This window comes from Haliotis rubra, unplaced genomic scaffold, assembly GCF_003918875.1.
Source record: "Haliotis rubra isolate DU_JTF1 unplaced genomic scaffold, ASM391887v1 Scf41, whole genome shotgun sequence".
In the NCBI taxonomy this organism is placed as follows: domain Eukaryota; kingdom Metazoa; phylum Mollusca; class Gastropoda; order Lepetellida; family Haliotidae; genus Haliotis; species Haliotis rubra.
Window position 1 is genome coordinate 354,798 of NW_025767091.1, and position 22,093 is coordinate 376,890.

At 42.6% G+C, this 22,093-nt stretch overlaps 1 protein-coding gene across 1 annotated transcript in view; it reads left to right on the forward strand.

Moving 5' to 3' along the window:
- The window catches only part of LOC124287966 (probable C-mannosyltransferase DPY19L1), a 51,246-nt gene that overhangs the window by 27,464 nt on the left and 1,689 nt on the right, over positions 1–22,093 (forward strand). The window contains exons 5-19 of the mRNA XM_046724469.1: positions 438–558; positions 1,235–1,328; positions 2,937–2,994; positions 3,381–3,472; positions 4,153–4,225; positions 7,970–9,253; positions 12,185–12,271; positions 13,683–13,739; positions 15,317–15,397; positions 15,809–15,910; positions 16,581–16,652; positions 18,157–18,245; positions 18,377–18,398; positions 19,508–19,627; positions 20,543–20,717. Coding sequence (XP_046580425.1) covers positions 438–558; positions 1,235–1,328; positions 2,937–2,994; positions 3,381–3,472; positions 4,153–4,225; positions 7,970–9,253; positions 12,185–12,271; positions 13,683–13,739; positions 15,317–15,397; positions 15,809–15,910; positions 16,581–16,652; positions 18,157–18,245; positions 18,377–18,398; positions 19,508–19,627; positions 20,543–20,717 — 2,527 coding nt within the window. The remainder of the gene's footprint in view (positions 1–437; positions 559–1,234; positions 1,329–2,936; positions 2,995–3,380; positions 3,473–4,152; positions 4,226–7,969; positions 9,254–12,184; positions 12,272–13,682; positions 13,740–15,316; positions 15,398–15,808; positions 15,911–16,580; positions 16,653–18,156; positions 18,246–18,376; positions 18,399–19,507; positions 19,628–20,542; positions 20,718–22,093) is intronic.

The following is a 22,093-nucleotide window of genomic DNA, read 5'->3' on the forward strand; positions in this document are numbered from 1 at the left end:
TCTATTTGCTCTTGCTTGTCATTTGTAAACATTTTTTATGAAACCTTGAATCTGTACCACACATACATCCTCCAGAGAGTATTGACAGCTCAACTTGAATTGAGGTCAACTTTTAAGAACTTTAAAAACAAATTTGCCTTCTCAATGGAAATGTTCACTCTGGATGTTTTCTGGATTATATTTAACTGTAAAGGTCTGGAGAGGTAGGGTAGCTCACTGGTTGAAGCATTCACTTATCACCCTGAAGACAGTGGTTTGATTTTCCCATTCATAGAATGTTTTATGCCCAGTGTACTCTGTCTTGATACTCCTGGAATATTGCCAACAGTGGCATAAAATAACTCACTTTAAAATCATTAAACTGAAGGCAGGTAATTCAAGAATTCATCTCTAAATAAGTAATGTCAATGTCACATTACTTACTTTCGTTCCTACAGGTTGTGCTTAGTATCGGCTATCGTATATTTGAACACGTGAATGCACAGCTGAATCGTCCAACCAAGATGTGTTGGCAAGTGAACCGAGGAGAAGGCAAGACTCCAGTCCAGAGCTGTGAAGGTGAGTGTATCTACACCCTGTGGTGGAGTGGTCGGGTAGACTAGTACAGTACTAGTAGTAAAAACGTTCACGCCAAAGCCAGGGTCGATTCCCTGCATAGGTACTATGTCTGAAGCCCATTTCTGTTGTCACCTGCCGTGGTATTGCTGGAATATTGCTAAAAGCGGCATAAAACCTACTCACTCAGTTACTCACCCTTTGGTACTAAACTGTAGACAAGCAGGGGAGGTAATTCACTGTTTTCAGTACTTGACTGATAACTGATTGTTGTTCTCAAAGTGAATGAGAGCAGCAATCCAGGGCTCTTTGAACATAAAGCAATTGTCACTATTGTCACATGTTTGATGTTGAGAGAAATATGTTAGTGATCATGTTAATGTCCATTTCCTATATTAATATTTCTACCCTGATATATTCTGCTGAAGACAAGTTGAAGGACAACCACATCTGGAGGCATTGTATTGAAATGTCCACTGGCCATGATCGATTACCATATGGCTTGCTCACTCACTCACTCACTCACTTTATTAATACATTGTTAACGTGGAACATTTCTTCCACTTCATATTAATCAGTTTCCATGCTCACTACCACAGAAACTCATATTTTGCGACAAGAAAACAGCCACTGCAACAAACTTTCTTTCTAACTGTGTCTGTGTGACTTCTTGCTCTAGGCCTGGGTGAACCGTCTTACTTCTATGTGGAATCAGCTTTCGCTCTCAATGGCATGATGATGGGCATCTTCTTCCTCTTTGGGACTTACCTCAGGTGAGATGGGGTTCTCAATACCCATATGGAATCAGGGGAGAAACAGTTTCTAGTACGCCACTGATAACTGTAGAACTGGAAATAAACAAAACTGATCCCTCACAACACATGCCATTCTTCAGATGCGACTAAATAGCAGGTGAGGTGACTAATTGGATATAATGTGGATGTTTCTCAGCGAGTATTGTCTAGTTCAGGATTGGTTTGTGTGACGGTTTAGGGGTTCCATAATTAACTTACCTTTCACAGTTTAACTTCTGTCACATAACATTATAATAATATAGTGATAACACACGTTGGAAACAATGACAAGAAGTTTATTTACATGGATAGTGATGATCAGGGATGTTATCCCCAACAAGGTTATTAGACAAATTACTTATTATATTTAAAATGCATAACTGGATTTGCACAACTGTTACCTAAATACGAGATTGGAAATAATAAAGTCAGCGCAAAGACGAGCTTGATTGCCGCTGACAGATCGTACTTACTCGGACTGAAGTCAACTCACGTCCTTATCTTGTGATGTTTACAACCGCTCTCCCTAACAGCTGATCGTTAGAAAAACAACGTCACAATCGAGACTTATGTCACTTCCGGGTCCATATGGAATGAACAGATACGATCCGTCAGCGCGAGAGTTAAAACTTAGAATTATTGAGTATGAGTGTATTATAGATAATAACCAAGTTCATCATAACAACCAAGTATGAGAGAACAAAGGAAACGTAACACGATAAATAAACAACTTAAGATATTAGTTTATGCATAAAAAGAGTTACATTCGAAGAAACACAAATAGTGATGACGTCACAACTCAAAATGGCGAGGACCAGTAACACAAGCGATCAAGACAACGGAATAAAAGACAGGTAAGGTAATTGAGGGTAAATGGAACGTAACCCCGGTGAACACAATGAAACAACTCATTCATAGTAGTCCTCTGACTCCGAAACGAAAATGTTGTAATCTACCAAGAAAGAATAATGACTATAAACCGAAAGATAAAGATTGATCGAAAATAGGACAACGATGTAAAAGGCTGACCATAATAGTTTGTATTACAGGTCATCTTACTTGAATATTGTTTGCAGTGCCATTAAACAACACTAACCCAGCAAGGATCAGGTTAGAATTGGTCTTCAGCAACCCATGCTTGTCCTAAGATTATATGATCGATGCTTTTTTGGTCAGTCACTGGTTTGTCTGGACACAGACATTTACATACAGCCATCAAGTTGCTGGAATATTTCTAGGTGTTGTATAAAATGACAAGAAGCACCCAGGTGTCCAGTGAGTGAGGTATGAGTATATCTGGACACCACATGTGGACCTTATTTGTTCAATATAGGTTTCGATTCATGTATGCACCACAACATTGATTCTTGTGTAAACAGGTCAATGAACAATAAAACAAGATAAATACATTTGTAAATGATTCTAAGACCGTACACCATTGCTGTGGTGCGTATTTGCTATGTTTTCTAAATTATTTCCTACCGTATCGTGCATATTTTTTATCCGTACATACGCCGATACGGCCCTTATCTGGAGCCCTGGACCATTTTAGCATGATGGGTAATGACATGAGTTTGTGTGTTTCAGTGACAGCATGTTTGGTGGTATCCTCACAGTGGCCTGCTACTTCTTCAACCATGGGGAGGTATGTTATACTACTCTGCCATCTATGTTATACACGTGTGTACCGGCGGTGGGATAACCTAGTGGTTAAGCGTTTGCTCGTCACACCGAAGACCAAGGTTCGATTGCTCACAGGGGTACAATGTGTGCAGCCCATTCCTGCTGTCCCCCTCAGTGATGTTGATGGAATATTGCTAAAAGCAGCATAAAACTAAACTCAAGCACTCACTTACTATACATGTGTATACTACTCTGCCATCTATGTTATACATATGTAAACTACTCTTTAGTCTATGGTATACATATATACTACACTGTTATCTGTGGTATACACATGTATATGACTCTGTCATCAATACTACTTTAGTACCAGTAAACACACTCTCTAATACCAGCTGTCACTTTCAGGCCACCCGAGTACAGTGGACACCCCCTCTCCGAGAGAGCTTCGCCTACCCCTTCCTTGTGTTTCAGATGCTACTGGTAACATTTACACTGAGGTAGGTATACCTGTACTTCTCATGTTTGTTAGCCACTGCAGCTACTGGTTTGAGGGGGCATTTTTGGCCCAGTCATCCAAGGCACTGCAGTTACCGGTAACTAGTGGAGTTGCTTCCCTTTGTGGGATACTTGATTTTCATTGGTTGATTACTGACCACAATCGATCTTCAACCTAAATCAGAGGATCACAGTTTACACAGACTATTTTATCTGCATATGAATACAGAGTGCTCACTGACTCTATTGTTTGTCAGAATCGTAATGGCTTGATAACGATCCTCTAGATTCAACTAATATAAACGACATTACTCTATAAGGTATTTCAGTTTCCAATATACTTGGAGTTAAAAGTACTTTTGGGGTAGTGAGGGTGGCCTTGTGGTTGAACCGCTCGCTCATCATGCCAAAGACCTGAGTTTGATTCTACATGGTTACAATGTGTGAAGCCCACTTCTGGTGTCCTCATGATATTTCTGGAATATTGTTAAAAGCAGTGTAAAACCTTACTCACTCGTTTACTAAAGTATTTCTCACTATTCATTACTTAAAATTAAGTGTGAAAGTCATTGGGTCCTTTTCATAAGACTAAAGAGTGTCAGGGGCCTCCAGATTTAAATGCTAAAGGAGAATGGAATGTGTATGTTTTGCGGTCGTAGTAGCAATGGTGTTTTGTTTCCAGGAGCAAGTCCCCGAACAACACCCACAGTGTGGCTATAGCCCTTGCCTCCGTGTGCTTTATGCTACCTTGGCAGGTAAGCCTTCATCTGTTTCACGGAATATATAGCTGATTTCAGAGCTCCATCTGCATGAAATACACAAATTTAATCTCAATGACCAAGTGATGTTTTAGCTACTTGCATACAAACATGCATATAAAATAAGATAACCAATAGTGTCACAACATTGTGCATCAGTACAGTGTTGCCATTCCAGCTAGTCTATATTAGTGTTCGGAATTGGTGTAAATCTCATAATTGATGATAGGTTCATTACAACTGATCAATCATCAAAAATAATTGGTTAGCGTCATTTATCAAATTTTCCTGGTTATGTTTGTTAATGCACAAAAAATAAAGAAAAAACATGTAGTTCTCTCGTCTTTTTTCGCAAATTGCACAAAATGCAATTGCAAATTTCCCATCTTTAAAGGATGACTAGTGTGTTAGGAACATACATTTCCTGGAGCTGTTAAGATAAACTTAATCATGACTTGGAATTTTAAACTTATCCTATCTCACGACTTGCACCTCTCTCTCTTCATTCGACCATGAGTGGAAACGAATTAAAACTTTGCTCAAGACCTACCTTGCCCCTCTCCCCGTGCTGTGCATGCCTTCCTGTCTCAGTCGTGCTCACTAGTCCATGACAGCACGAGGCATGCGCAGTCCTCACCCACGTGATCACCTCACATACTCATTCTCTTTCTTGTCGCTCCACTGAGTGGACGTGGAAAATTTTTCGTCAGAGAATTGCTCAAAATGGTTAAGCCTGTTAAGGCCAGTAAACGGAAGTTTTGCGTCCGTTGTAATAAAGTATTTTCAGCATGGGACCCTCACACATCGTGTGTTGATTGTGTGGGTGCTTGTGACTGGGACACACGCTGTCCTAAGTGTTCAGGTCTGTCTAATGAGGCGTTTAAATCTTACAAACGTGCTTGTGCCAGACGTTTGGCAGATAGGGCTAGGACTATTTCTGCGGGGTCTGGTCCATCTCCCGCTAAGAAACAATGCTTAGATCGCCCCACCCTCACTGCTCACCGTTCTCAATCGGCCGTCTCGCCTGACGAAGATTTTATGGACGCTTCGTCAGATTCCTATTTATCTGAGAACGTGAGACGGCTTTTAGGGGAGGTTCCCTCACCCAGTTTACGTTCTCAGGAGCGTACCAGGGTGGTAACGACCGATATTTCTTCTACGCCAGACCTGCGATCTACATTATCTCGTAGGTCTGTTTCTTCGGAACGATCACAGACTTCGAGAACTTCTAAGCATTCATCGTCAAAGCGGGGATCGGCGCGGTTGGAACGTACCCGTTCTCCTAATTCCACGGTTTCATCTAACCGGAACAATTCACCCACACGAGTTGAATCACCATCTGGTGCGAAGGTTCGAATGCGTTCTTCCACGGCTGGCAAGAGTCGTTCTAGGTCTCGTTCACTTTCGAGAGCCGACTCACATAGCCGAACCGGCTCACCTTACCGAACCGGCTCACCTTGCCGAACCGACTCACATCGCCGAGCTGGCTCACACAGCCGAGCCGACTCACTTAGCCGAACCGGCTCACCTTACCGAACCGGCTCACCCTGCCGAACCGACTCACATCGCCGAGCCGGCTCACCATGCCGAACCGACTCACCCTGCCGAACCGGCTCACACGGCCGAACCGGCTCACCAGAACATCCTCGAATGAGTTCAGTTGATCGAACTGATTCACGTAGTCGAATGGGTTCCTCTGGCCGTACTGTTTCACGTACTCAAATAGGTTCACCAGGACGAACCGCTTCACATTCCCGACTCAATTCACCTCAACAGGTGTTTCCGTTCGACTCACCACAGCGTTTTGATTCCCGTAGTCGTTCAGTCTCACCTAGTCGAAGTGGTTCGCCATTTCCATCCGGTTCACCTAACCGCTTGGTGTCTTTGCGTCAGAGGGATAATAGAAATCGGTCTCATTCACCTCAGGGGAATCAGAATATCCCCTCTAGCCAGCCTAGTGCTAGTAACGTCTTACGGTCAGTGCCTTCCCATGATAGTACACATCAGCAACGCCGTTCTGTACGGGTGGTTTCACCTGCTAGGCAGCGTTACGCTTCAGTGGATCAGCGTTCACCTTCACGCCTTTCCACTTCTATTTTGCCCCGGTCACAGATTATTGCTGAGTCTTGGAATCCTGCTATTGATTCCGCTCCAGCGCCGGATTTAGATACCATGCTTCGTGCCGTTACGTCTGCTTGGAATCAGTGTCACTCGTCCTCACATGTTCAACAATCGTCTGGCGTACTTAGCAATAATCGTTCGGGGGATTTGAGGGATCGGACTCGATCTCAGACTACTTTCCCTTCACCTGGGCAGTCAGACATCTCCACTCCTGATGGCAGTTTTGATGTTGTTGAACCGGCTCACGTGTTAGCCTGGATAGTTGAAAAACTTCAGCTACCTCTTAGTAAATCTCCAGATGATTTGGCCACGTCTTATGCCATGACTAATAGAGATGTTGCCAGTATCACACTTCCTTTGCGCCCATGTCTTCAACAATTGCCTTCTTCTCTTGACGCGGCTTTCAACAAGCTTAGAAGGACGAAGGATGGTTTGTCTGCTCCAAGGTTCAGACCATCCACGGCACATACTCATGGTGTGAAACTTTGGTCAGCGGCACCTTCAGTCGATGATGACATTTCCATGGTCTGTGGCAAGCGTTCCATTTCGCCGTATTTGGTGGAAGACAGGGAATTGGCTCACTTAGATACTACGGTTCGCCATGCTATCCCTGCCATTAGCTGCATTATTTCAGCTGTTGACGCTGTTGCGGAGGCGGTCAACCATGCATATACGGACCAGGACGCATACATCAGGGGTAGTATGACTCTGATTTTAGACCAATTCCAGGTGGTCTTCGAGCAATTGTCTCATTTTTTTGGCTATTTACTTGCAATACGGCGACGGGGTCCGTTGAATTTCTCCTCATGGGAAGATAGATTCAAGGCTGAATTATTTCGTCAACCATGGTCGGGGGATACGGTGTTCAGTGGGGCTATTGCTGAAATCGCATCCAAGGTGGACCGTCTTAACCAATTTCAAGTATCTGTTGATCTCTTGGAATTGCAAAAAAATTCAGCTCCAAGATTCTATTCGGCATCGCCGAACCGCACAATTTACCCCTTCCAACCCAGACCTCCGGGACTGTATGAAAGGCACGGCGCCTTCTCAAGCACGTGGCAGAGGCAGGAGGCCATTTCGTGGTTCCGCATCACGTCGCCCCTATCGACCCGACACGGGAACTGGACATAGACAGTCCAAACAGTGACTCACGGAAGTCAGAGCTCGGATTGGTTCTGCCGGATCCGGTGGTTCCAGTGTTCGATTCCCCTGTAGGAGGGAGGTTAGGTCTGTTTGCTCCCAACTGGGAGGTTCTGGGAGATCCTTTTGTCACAATGACTCTCATTCACGGCTATCGACTGCCTGTGGTCGGGGATCCACCCCTCACCACTCAACCCTTGCAGCAAATATATCCTCTGGATCGGGCTGCAGTCCTTTCGACTACAATCCAAACTCTACTGGAGAAACATGCAATAGAACACCTAGATCAGGTGTGCATAACTCCAGGATTTTACTCCCCGATTTTTCTGGTGCCAAAGAAAAACTCCAGCAAGTTGCGTCTCATCTTCAATATGAAGACATTCAACGCTCGATTCCTGCAACAACCACCTCATTTTCGCATGGTATCGGTCAGTCTTCTCCGCTCAATTCTGAAGAAAGGGGATTTCCTCATATCCCTAGATCTTCAAGACGCATACCTGCACATTCCGATTCACCCAGATCATCGGAAATATCTCAGGTTCACCTTCGGGGGGCCATCACTACCAATGGAACGTCCTTCCATTTGGAATCTCTACGGCCCCGTGGCTTTTTACTCGGGTGACCAAACCCATCAGCAGTTTCCTACATTCTCGGGGAGTGACTTTCGAAAGCTATATCGACGATTGTATTCAGGCACAACAGGATCCAAACGTTCTTCAAATCCATCGGGAGTTCACCATCAGGCTGCTCAAACAGTTAGGGTGGCTCCTCAATTACGAGAAGTCGGAGTTAACACCGACTCGCAGACTTCAGTTCATAGGAGCAATCTTCGACACAGAACAAGCCAAGTTGTTTGTTCCCCAGGACAGGTGGACCAAAATTCAGCGTCTGGTTCCGCTAGCCTTGGATCACCCCAGAACTCTACGCCAGTGGCAGGAGTTGCTGGGCGTCTTAACGTCAGCTCAGGCTCTGACTTACAGAGGTCAACTGCAGCTTCGCCCACTTCAGTTATTTCTGCGCCCTCATCTTCAAACCAACAACCCTCAGGTGTTGATTCGGTTACCCAGGGAACTACGTCCAATTCTACGTTGGTGGCTCAACGTACAGAATGTTTGCGCCGGCGTCTCTTTGGTGCCATTCAGTCCAACCCATCAGTTGTTTGTGGACGCCTCTCTAGAAGGTTGGGGCGCCCACTTCCTTCAGCATCAAGTGGCAGGGCAGTGGTCGTCCGAAGACAAGTCACTCCACATAAACATTCTGGAGTTCAAGGCAGTATTACTGGCGATTCAGCACTGGGCGGCTCTACTCAAGATGTCTCACCTGCTGATACAGTCCGACAACTCGACGGTAGTGTGGTACATCAATCACCTAGGGTCGACGGGCTCAGCAGCACTCCTACAGTGGACGTTTCGTTTCTATCTTCTGATAGATTCTCTCAACATCGTCGCAAGAGCCAGGCACATTCCCGGAACAAAGAACGTGATTGCCGACGCTCTGTCTCGTTCCAGTCGCCCGTCGCCCACAGAGTGGCAACTCCTGCCCAAGATTTTTCGGACGATAATTTACCCGATCTCTCGACCGAGTGTCGATCTGTTTGCCACTCGGTTCAACTCCCAACTGCCGAGATTCGTATCTCCAATTCCAGATCCACTAGCTTGGGATCACGACGCCCTGGCCATTCCTTGGGAAGGCCTCAACGCTTATGCGTTTCCACCTCCGGCTCTACTTCACAAGGTCATTCAGAAAATTCTGTTAACCAACAAAGTACAACTACTTTTGGTAGCGCCATTTTGGCCAGCGAGAAGTTGGTTCGTCGGCCTAAAAAGTCTAGTCAGTCGAAGCAGCATTCCTCTTCCCGTGCGGGACGACCTACTAGTTCATCCGCACTCGGGCGTGTATCACGAGTCACCACAGACGTTCAATCTTCACGTATGGCACATTTGCAGAAATCACTAATAGCCAAAGGTTATTCTCACAGAGTGGCCTCAGCTATCACTGCAGCTCATCGTACGTCTACCCGTTCTTTGTATGACGATAAGTGGAAGAAATTTGAATGTTATTGTCGGGTCAGAGGGATCGCTTCCCCTACTACTGCTTCGCCCCAGGTTGTTGCGGAATATTTACAACATTTGCGGGCTACAAGGAAACTCAAGGGTTCCACTTTAGCCACCTACTTGGCGGCTCTTAATTCGGTCCTAGCCACGACTTCTGGTACGAAGGTTTCGACGGTACCGGAACTGCAGTACTTACTTCGTTCTTTTAAGCTAGCCGACCAATCCAGGAAATTTCGTCCACCAGCTTGGGACTTATCCGTGGTCCTGCACCACTTAGTGTCCGAGCATTATGAACCCTTACAGGACAAGGAGTTTGAACAAGTTTCATTCAAGACCTTTTTTCTTATTGCCTTGGCCACAGCGGCACGTATATCAGAACTGCATGCTCTAGATATCAACCGTGTCCGTTTTGAACAGAGTAGACATGGCAAGGTATTGTTGGGATTGCGCTGGGATTTTATTGCAAAAAACCAGTTGCCGGGTCAACCTGATCGTCTTTTTACAATCCCGCCTTTGTCTACCATATTGGGTCCAGCAGATGTTGAAGATCTGTCTCTTTGTCCAGTCAGAGCACTTCGCATTTACCTTAAAGCATCGCAAGAGCGCCGCCGTCTGCGTAAGAGGCTATTTATACCCTTGTCTACGGCTTCCAAGGCGGAAGTTTCTCGCACAACACTCTCATATTGGCTACGAGCTACAATACTACGAGCCTACACTTTTGCCGGTTTGCCACCACCTACGGCAGTCAACCCTCATGAAACCAGGGCTTTGGCTTCTACTATGGCGTTGCATAGCAACTGCTCGTTAACTGCCATAATGGAGGGGTGTTTTTGGCGATCTGACACGGTATTTTCGTCTCATTACCTCAGAGATGTGTCGGTGACGGATATTCAAGGCCTTCATCAGTTTGGACCACTCGTCCTTGCCCAGCAGTTATCAGCGGCACAACATCGCAGATAATGAACTTTCTTGTGCTCCGATGCTATATGGATCCCACTGTGCAGTTGATCCCAAGTCGCGATCGTTTCTGCTTGTGTACAATCTGAATAAATCTGAAAAACTTTTTCTGATTTACGTCTTTATTTCTTCCGGGATTTAGATTTTCTCCTCTCATTTGTTTGAGACTACAGAGAGTCGCCACCTCACTTACTGTCCTCTGCTCCACGGAGTAATTAAGTCAGTGAAGTGAGTCCTTCCCGAAGTGTTACACTTCGTAGCGTTCATGCTCCTAAGTGCCTATACACATCTATGTGATCTTATTGTGGTAAGTAATGGAAGTCATAAGATGATGTTGTGGTACTGAACGTTAAAATTGTGAGTTTTACCGATTCAATTTCTCTTTCACCCTCCTCGGGACGGTGTCTGTGGGGTTGTTTCAAGCAGGGCTGGCCCGATACTAGTCGTTTGACTTTTATTACGGGGGTACCTTGGAAATCGTGGCGATGCGACTGATTACACTCGTTAAGCTACGTCCTTTCACTTAGTGAAGGTAGTGACTGAACACCACATTGCTCGGGAATCCCGGTCCCTGGGAGCAATTGTGCTTAATAAGTCAATGGGTTCGACCTAACCCTCGCACGTAGTAACTTGGTAGTTATTGCCCTACCTTGCAGTTGCTTCCTACGGTTGTTTGGGCGTAACACTAGCTGTTATCGCTTGAATTCCGGGTAATCTATGACCCACCTTCCTACCGTGGGATAAGTGCAAGTCGTGAGATAGGATAAGTTTAAAAATTTGAAAATTTTAACTATAAATTGTATATTTATATACTTATCCTATCTCACGCGATAAAGTCCCTCCCTACCTCCCCACTACATAGATTACCACCGTTCCGGTTTTGTCCTTTTATGGCTCCAAGATCGAGAATGAGTATGTGAGGTGATCACGTGGGTGAGGACTGCGCATGCCTCGTGCTGTCATGGACTAGTGAGCACGACTGAGACAGGAAGGCATGCACAGCACGGGAGAGGGGCAAGGTAGGTCTTGAGCAAAGTTTTAATTCGTTTCCACTCATGGTCGAATGAAGAGAGAGAGGTGCAAGTCGTGAGATAGGATAAGTATATAAATATACAATTTATAGTTAAAATTTTCAATTAACAAGTCTCTGCCCAAGGGGTTTTAGTCTGCTTACCCAAACGTGGCTGTGAATCATTTTTTTCAGATGTTAGAGTCACATGGACTACTGGTGTTATCAGCTGAACGTAATAGTGAATTGAAGAAGATCAAAGGGATTTAGTGTGCTTGCCCAAACCTGGCTCTGATGCATCTCTTTCAGATTTTAGTGTCACATTATAGACTACCAGTATGTATACTTTCAGTGGCATTATGTAAGCTGAGCTTACAAGTGAATCAAAGTGAATGTCCAGCAGAGCCTTAGACTCAGACATATTTATAGCCTTAAATTATCAGGCATAAATTGTATTTAATTATTTATGGTGCCACTCTCATTCACACCCCTCACATAAATGGAAAGCTACTCGATCTTTTCAATTTCACCTCACCTCTAATTCAGTCATGCAGTGTCAGCGTTGGCTAATCATGCCAAGTTCTAGTGTCCCCTTCTGTGAAATGGCTGGAATATTGCAGAACTGGACATAAAACTCCATTCCATCCATCCCTCCCTAACATATTGTTGTTCCAGATGGGCCTGGCCATCAGTTACTTGCTGCTGTTCGGCAATGAGATGCTGCTGACATCCTTCTATGCATCCTGTCTGATCTCTATGTGGGTAGGTACTACTCAAATGAATGAATGAATAATTATTATTTATCCTTATCCTGATTCATGCTAAATGCTAAATGCTTGTCTCCTTCTCCTTGCGAATGATAGTGGAACACTTGAAATCCCTTGAAGTTCCCTTCTAAAATGCAGACGTAAAATCACTACTCACCCAGGAGTTGCCTCCCTTGCCCCTTTGGTCACCTGACCGACCATGCCTTGTCACTCTCTCCGTATGAATGCCCGACACCCGGATTTACAGGGAAATCCAGAGTGCCATAAGAGGGGAGTTTGGGAGGGCTGACCTCATGAGTCAGGATAAGTATAAAATATCAATCTTAGTCAGAAAATTACATAATTTTCCTTATCCTGACTCATGCTAAAAGCTTGCAGAATCCGTCGGAATCGGTGGTGGGTCAGGCCACTTCTTGATTCTCTGGCTGTAGATTTACGTCCTGTATTACCCCCCATGGGAACTTATGACGGCACTGCTGATGATTCTGTTCTTTCAACTTCCTCTGACGAGTCTGGGGGGAACCACAACTTGTCAGATTTCTTCCGAAACTTCTCCTGACATTTAGTGTGGACTTTTATATATACTAATGTTCCATCTCTTGATGTGCACATCAAGTGGAGATGCTACCCTTCTTCATGTACGAGTATGTCCTATACAAGTACAGGGTCTATCACTCATGCTAGCCTGTCCTAGACGTGTGCATGGACTTTAACCATTTGCTCTCCAGAGCGTTGGTTTTCATGACACTGCTACAAAGAGGCGTACATCAGACAGTATTACCCGAGGGAGAAGCATACAACATATTTATCTTACCGCCATGTTAAATGTACAAAAAAAATCATTTTATTTTATGTTAAAGATCGCTGCCGACTATATGACATGGAAACAAAATGGCGTCTGCCTCTTGACTGGATTTTTAACATCAGTGAAACATATTCTGACAAGCATAAAACTGCTATAAAAAAAAATTAATTATGCATAAGCCGATTGTGCAAACCACTCAATGTATAAAATAGCTTAAATAAAGCAGTGAAAGTCGCTAAGATAAATCTGTACAAAGTGAAGACAAAAACAGCTGATCGAACGGTTTTCGAACTCCTGAGGACGGCATGCGTCATATTATAACGTCATACGATTATTAGCGCTTCAGCTTCTCGGCAAAGTGCTTGGAGGGTGACACGGAAACTTGTTAAACAGTCATTGACCAATGAAATTAAAGTATTTTACATGAAGGTAAGATAACATACAGTATGAAAACACAAGTGTATATTGTCATCATGATGAATACAATCATCTTATCATGTATGTTACTATTATGTCCTTGATAACTTTGGAAAGAACGTTCATGGAATATATGATGGCGAAATTCTAAGAATCAGGATTAAATATGTTTTCTTTCTTTCAGATCATTCTATTCCTTCGTCCAGTGCTAGATAAACTACATTTTAAAATCGTCATTATGGTAAGTAATGTTAATACAGGTACATTTGTAATGATATACTTCCACATTACATGCTTTCTGTGCAGAGTTGTGTCCCTTAGTATGCTGTTTTGCTGATTAGAGACATGGTATTTTTAGGTTCAACCCTGTGGAGACCCATGTGGAATGTATGTACACACCCGTTTGCTAGTTGTAAGAAGTGACCAAATGGGGAACCCATGCGGAGAATGGGTTAGAACTGTTCCCTAGCAACCTGATAATGCTCCGTATGCTGTGTTTCCAGGTAATGTGGGGATGTACTATCCTTGGTCTCTGTTCATGGATATTACATCCCCACTGCCTACAACCAACTCATCACCAAGCAATCTTAATCCCATTATTCTCCTGTCTGTCATATCACTGGCTTCCTCCCAATAATCCCCCATAGCTTACTCTGTTTGTGTAACAATTGCCTTCTCGTGTAAACATCCTCCAACCTTGTACATCAACCTCATTAATTGTACAAACATCAATCACTTACTGTTCAACTTTACTATGTATATACATATATATATATATACCTTGCTTCTAGTATTGTACATCATTTGCTTGATAACGGTGTTAGTAGCTACACCGAAACGTCGCTCATATTATATTAAAGAAGTTGTATATCCATAGAACTCTCCTCATTCTTCATCAACTTCTAAATGCCACTCAAACAAGTTAACACATATGCTGGTTTATGATAAATATTGCCATGCTCGATGGGTCATGGCCCTTGGGGATTTCAGATTAGAACTGGACCCCAGCAACTAATGCTGGTTATAAGAGGCAACTCAGTGGAATGGGTGGTCAGGCTCCATGACTTGATTGAGTCAGTGTACCCTGATTGTTTCTCATAATACTTATCAATGGATTGTCTGGTCCAGACTTGATCATTTACCAGCCACTGTCGTATTGCTTAAATGTGGAATACTACAGTTATTTCAAACATCTATGAGAATAATAATAATAATAATAATAATGAAATTTTTGCGCCTAGAATCCAACACGACGCTGTTCTCTGGCGTTACATTATTACCCTGATGGAATTGTACTTTCAATTTCAAAGCCACTACTAAGCACTTCGCGCAACCGTATAGGTCCGTACATCCGTTTCCCAGGTTCCCTTTTTGAACAGCTGGGTGGACTGAGTGCAATGTGGACGAAAAAAAGGTGCCTTGCCCAGGGACACAACACAGTATGAGACCCAGGTCACAAATTTTGGTGTCTCCACCAGGATTCGAACCTGGGCCTTTGGCGTGAGAGGCCAGCATGCTAACCACTACACCACTGTGCTCCTCGAATAAGTGTCCCTTGGATCTATTAAGTTAACGCCAGCCAGTCCGAGCAGTTTGGTTCGGTTTCCGATAGGACCAATACCTGCAAAGGCCTTTCGCTTGCAAATTATGTTGACAAATTCACTGGTATGAGAAAGATAAATCAAGCAGTTTCGTCCTCAGATACTTGAGCATTAACTGATCTGTGCATGGAAGCATTTCCTTCAGTCCTATGTTAACATTCAGCAAGGTCAGTACTCTATTACATAATGTCTGTGAGGTTTCCATGTTGTGTTTCAGGCTGTGCAGAGTATACTCTTGGCAATCGGAACAGTCTGTAGTAAAATAGTGGTCGGGAAGCTGCTGAACATTGCTGATGATGTATGTAACTGTATCACCTTGTGATGTGTTCCATTTGTGATTTAAACAGTTATAATATCATGCCATTGGTCCTGAGCCAGGAATTCACTTGCCATACTGAACATGCATTTTATCAAGTAAAATTCCAGTGTCTTATACAAAATTGTAGAGAATGGGTAGAAAACATTTTATAGAGGCTTTTGATAATTCAGATCTCCTTTTGTGTTCTTGAAATCAAAGGTAGTATAGCATTTAGTGCAAATAAGGTTTATCTTTTTTTGTGAACAGTTCATGTAGTCAATAAACTTAGCACTTTGATTTAACATTCAAAGCGAAATAGAATTATAACTTGTGACTGTAGGTTTGCATTTGTATGTCCATGACACTGAGGGGAAGTGATATTTTTCCTAACTGTAAGTCTGTTATTTCCAGGCCCACATAGGGGAAATCTTCAGAAGCAAGTTTTCTGACTTTAAAAACTTCCACACCATGTTGTATACTTGTTCCAAGGAGTTTGATTTCATTGAAGAAATCGTGAGTATACTAATTTAGCTGTCCACATCAACTAAGAGATCAATAAGATCAGTTTCACCTTATAAAGATATTATGCTTATATTATTACACTGAACTCCAAATTCCAGAAGATTACTTCATTGAGCACTCTATTGTATACATTGTCACATGACACTGTAACTATGTTTTCCCATCAGTAAATTTGTTAATGTTAACTAGTCCACAAGTTTTCAAGACTTGAGTTTTGTGAAATCGTCTTACATCCTGTGTGCGAAATAGCCACTGGCCCGCTAGCCTGTGGCAAGTAAATATCCAATCGGGCCAGTTTGTCTCAACAGTCACTGGTCCGACTGGCTTTTGAAAAATCATGGGGTCGTTTTGTAAATATATCACTCTCTCCGACTTGTTAAGTTATAACACACTTTTAGATCATGCAAGATTATGGCCTTATAAAAAGTATTATATCATATTAGCAGCTTTATAATGAAACCCATGTCTACATTCAAATTTCAGACAAGTGAATTATTCTGTGGGCTGGTAACTTTCTGGCATAGCTAGCCCGACTGGCTTGCAAAATTGGGAAACTATTTTGCACACTGCTTACATTACTAAGTAGTGTCTGTCTTGTTCAAATGTTTACGCTCCTTCTAACATGGCTCAAAGTTTTAATTGAAGCTGCACTCTGTTTCAGACAATATGGAAGCTCACGTGGACCCTACTTCTGCCTTGCGCCTTGATCGTATTTCTCACAGCTGTGTTCTTTGTAAGTCAACCACTGTATCAATCAGCTTGGTGTTTGCTGTCCTTGTATAGATACTATGTTAGAATAGATCCAAGCAACCTGTAGTAGTGCTTAGAGGCTTCCAAACAGATTGGATGTCAGGCTTGGATGATGGTGGATCATAGTACACTGACAACGTGAGTGGTTGTTCACAGTATCAATCACTGTATTTCTCGTCCAGATACAAGTCACAAGTGTTTACAATGTCAACCCAAGAAAATCTTGGTTAGAATTGATGTTCGGTAACACATACTTGTCATAAGAGGTGACTAACGGGATCGGGTGGTCAGGCTCACTGACTTGGTTGATACTAGGGGTGGGTATTGCATATTGCGATGCGGAAGCATATATTGCGATATGTATTGCAATATATTGCAAGGATTATTTTTTTAACAAAAACTACTTATAATCGAGTTAATGCTTGATTATAAGCAAAAACACAACAAAATCACTATGATTGATTAACCGTTTATACAAACTTTTAATCATGACAAAATAAAAATGTAATTAACATTTGGCACTAATGAAACAGGGAAAAGAACAATTAAAAAAACGAAAATATCCAAAAAATTTCCGAGTGTTACGGAGTTTTCCAAATGCATGTCAAAATACCGGTTTTCGATCAGCGTATCGCAATATCGTTTTCATGTCTGAACCGGTAAATACCGGTAAACCGGTTATATTGCGCAGCCCTAGTTGATACATATCATTGTATCCCAGTTGCATAGATCAAAGCTGTTTATTCAGTGAATTGTTTCTTAGTAGTGCTAAGGCCAGCTCATCCACTGGTTATATAGGCTGTGTTAAACTAAACTTCCAATATGTTGGTGACTAAGAGGTGTTAGCCTACTCACTAGCTCACACAGCTTCTCATTTCTCCAGAATCACAGCCTGTTTTAGACCAGGCCCGATTCTGGAAAAAGGCTCAAATAAAAGATGTTGAGGCATTTTGTTCTTTCAATTTTAAGGTTCACAATCAATTTATTTCAGTTGATATTCTATTTTTTCGTGATCAGCACCCTTTAAATGTCTAAAAAGGTCAGATTTAAACAAATTAGAAAATAGATATACAGTCACAGGTGATGACATACCGTGCAAACCTACCACTACTTGCGGTGACTATGGTGGCAATTTTGTTTGTCAAATTTGAGGTCCCAAAAACATTTTTCAGCTTGCAATCCTAATTATTCATGATCAAAATTCTTTAAATGTCATAAAAGGTCAAGTTTCCAAAATGTACAAAATAGAGATACAGTCACAGGTGAAAATACTGTGTACACCTACCACTATTTTAGGCGATTTTGGCGGCCATTTTGTTTTTCAATTTTGAGGGTCAAAAACACTTTTTTCAGCTTGGTATCCTATTTTTTCATGATCAGCACCCTTTAAATAGGTAAAATAGCCTGGATACCAAATACTACAAAAAAATGCCTCTTGCATTACTTTCATCCACAATCGGTCCTAGTCTATATTTGATTTGTTGCAGATATTGAGATCTGAATACTCTCAGTGGAAGAGTCCAGTGGTTGCTAATGGCTCTGCGGTACATGCCTCCAACACAGCAGAGAGTCAGGGGTAGGTATCAGTGTGGAACTTGGCTGCCTTGCTCTTTAGACCATGACAAGCAAAAGTTCTATTTGTGAGGAACTAAACTCAAATGGATTACTGTGATGAAACTAAAGTTGTGAATTTTTTTCTTATTTCAGAAGGAACAGACCTGATGCTGAGGTAAGGTTAACAGACCTGTCAAGGTTAATACATCTTGCACATTGCAGAGAAGGTTGTAAGAAAGCAATGTTTGTGTCCCCTATCTCTTGACACAGGCGGGGCGGTGGGGTAGCCTAATGGTTAAAGCGTCGGCTCGTCATGCTGACGACCCGGGTTCGAATCCCCACATGGGCACAATGTGTGAATGGTTGATTGGTGCCATGAAAACCATTTTTATGGTTACTCATGTATTAAGTGCCTACGGTCAGATTAAGTGGCTGTTTGCCTTAACTAGGGTTACCATATTACTATTTATCCAGTTTCAAATGGATACAATTTCAAATCCTAAATCTATGTTTAAGTAAAGTTGGGAATTTTTGTGATCCTTAGCAAAGTGTGAGTAGTATATATGGATGATATTCTGCTTGCACAAAGCAATCTTAGCACAACTTCCATTTTAAGTCAATGTTAGAGTATGGGAGTCATGTTAGCAGTCAGTGTTGCTCACAAGGGACAACTATGTGGATCAATGCGCACTTGCACAGAGCGATCTTAGCCCTATGACCATCTAAGTCTGTGTTAGATAGGAGTTACGATCATTGTAGGGGATCCTGTTGTCCAGGCTTGTTGATTTGGTTCAGTGTGTCTATATACCTGACAGTGTTGACCATTGTTCACCATATCAATCACTGGATTGTCTAGTCAGTACTTAGTTATTAACAGGTTGTAAGGTGAGATGAAATTGGGTTTAACGTCGTGCTTGAGAATATTTCACTCATATGACGACGTGCATGTGTGTGTATGTGTATGTGTGGCTGCTTGTACTATCCCAGACTGAAGCTGGCTTGATAGTGCTAGCTCACTGAGATACCATGCCGCAGTGAAGCATGAATACCCCACTCAGACATATTATACTGACTCCGAGCCGACCAGTCCTTGTTGTACCCATTAATGCCGAGCGCCAGACAGGGACCAACTAGTACCATATTGTAGCGTCTTTTGGTATGACGCGGTCAGGGAGACAGGTTGATGTAGTATAACAGGTTGATGTAGTATAACAGGAATATTGTTGAGTGCATCATTAAACGACTGATAGTTTATCATCTGTGATGTTTGCGTCCATGTTCCAGCTGGTGTATCACTTGTTTCAACAAGTTTCCTTCGCGACGATGGCCATCATGATCATGAGGCTGAAGCTGTTCTGGACACCGCACCTGTGTCTCCTCACGTCACTGCTAGCCTCCAGGAAGGTGAGAAGCTTTGTATATTGTTCCTGCCACCCACACAATACTCTCTCACCCTCATCAAGGAGGGGCTGGGGTAACCTTATGGTTAAAGCAGTCACTCATTGTGCTGAGACTATGTTAGGATTCCCCAGTGTAAGAAGACCATTTCTGTACACATGGTCCAAAGCAACCTATGCTTAGTCATAGTCATAGTCCTAACTGCCAGTTCACCTGATGAAGGGACCTGGAATGGTCTCGAAACGTCGTGAGAGAAATTAAAAAGAAGTTTAATCCATAAAAATATCTTGGACATCAATGTACAACTTCTAAATGCCACTGAAAGACAACCTATGCTCGTCACAAAAGGTGACCAAATGGTCGTGTGGGGTCCTGTGCATAGAGCTCACGTCACAAATCAGCTGATGTTAAGCAACGTTGGGCACGGAGAGTCCTTGCATGGGTGACCATGTTTGGCAGTTCGACTCTGAGAGTTTCTAGGACTTCAGTCCTGCCCCACATCAAAGCACATGTGATGCATGTGGTCTCACCTTATGCAAGTGAGTTTGCTCAAAATTGCCTTTGTTCACTCAGAAGGAAATGAGTACCTGGCCAGATAAGTCATGTGACTATTTTTTACCTTCTAACGCCTCACAGGCAGCTTGGGTTATCTGGGGTAATAATTGTCTGCGCTATGAGCACGCTGTCAGTGTGGATTTACACAATATAAATGGACTAATTATAAATTATAAATAAATTAAATGAATGAGTTGATACCTGCCATCGTAACCCGACAGCATTGATCATTAGATTGTCTGGTCCAGACTTTGTTATATACAGGCAGCTGTCATTTATTTGAAATATTGTTGAGTGCGTTACCAAACAAACTCATACACCCACGTGACTTGAACAATGTACTCATGCTCTGGCTGAATGTTGTAGTACTTCGGCTGGTGCGGCCGTAACGAGGCCCACTTCGCAGTGCTGGCGGTAGTGTTGGCGGGGATGGCGTATACAGGGATACAGAACCTGCAGCAGCAGTGGAGCATCATGGGAGAGTTCAGCAACTACCCCATGGAGGACCTGGTCGACTGGATCAACGACAATACACCTAAAAGTAGGCCTCCTTTCCTATTACCGGGATTTTACGGAAAGACGCCCACTCAATAAATCGCCCATTGGCGCTTATTTTAGGTGGGCAATTATTTGGGGTTAAAACTTCTTTTTTCATTACTGCTATTTAGAAATAAAATTCACAGTAAACTTCGTTATTTATGTGAAAATGCAAGCTTACATTTATAATGTCCAGATAAAAAACGAAAGAAGCAAATGCTATGGCGATTCTTTTCCATTTGTGACATGTCGTAACATGCCCGTGCCTTTTTCCTTTATATTTTCATTTTTACGTTATCAGAAAATTATTATAAAAAGATTTTTTAAATAATATGTATGGTCGCCTATTTCCCGATATCAGTAGCTTTCCGCTCGGTAACATGACACAACAACGGAAAATACCCCCATTTTTGAAGCTTCGTATGAATAACATGCGAGGCGAATCGTTTGATGTCGGGTATCGTTCGAAAGCTCTGAACATCAACAATGTCACTGTACCCTTGTCGAGAATATTTTCACAGTTGTAAGAAGCCATTTTATTGGATAAATATTGGTTTCTAATGACGCTTTTTCGCCACAGTCTGCTATAAGGGTCGTGATTGGTCAAAATGAGACACGTGACCTAAGGCAGCCAATCATATTACGGCAATGGATACCGTCCTCGTAAACGAAAACTTTTAGATTTAGACGGAAGTTTTGGGTAAAATCATGCTATTCTGAACATATTGAGCAAGAAATCGCTACCTATACGTAAATTATGGAACTTATTGGACGTATCGTGCTAGGTTATGACCTGTGACCAAAATGCTTCATGCATATATTTTCGCATTAAACATTGTGTCCTAGCGTGAAGATTGAGGCGGCGAGAGCCGAGATGTCAGTGACTTGACTTACATTATCGCACAAAAAGATGGAAATAGTAACTTTATATGTACGTTTGACAACTTTCATGAATGCTGTTGTTGATTTTATTCATTAGTTTATTCAATTTATTTAATGATTTCCTCGAAACATCGTTACTTTGCTATGACTACTGCATGTTGAATTGCGAAGATTTCATTTTGGCAACATTTTGCGTGCATCTACACGATATCTAATCGGGATGAAACTTGATTTTAGTTCCCGACTATTGAATTATTTTATTTCTGAATTATCACCCGGGCGGTTATATGGTCCATTTTTCCCCAAAACTTTTCCCCAAATTTCCATTTTACAGCCCTGGGCGGCTTTCCGGAAAATCCCGGTACAGCAGTCAAAAACAACCCAAAACTTCCAACTTTACCAGCTCAAACAATTATTTTCATTTGAGTTGAGTTTTTTTTATACACTACTATTAACTGATCTGATACATGTTACAAGTACATTGGCATTCAGATTTGG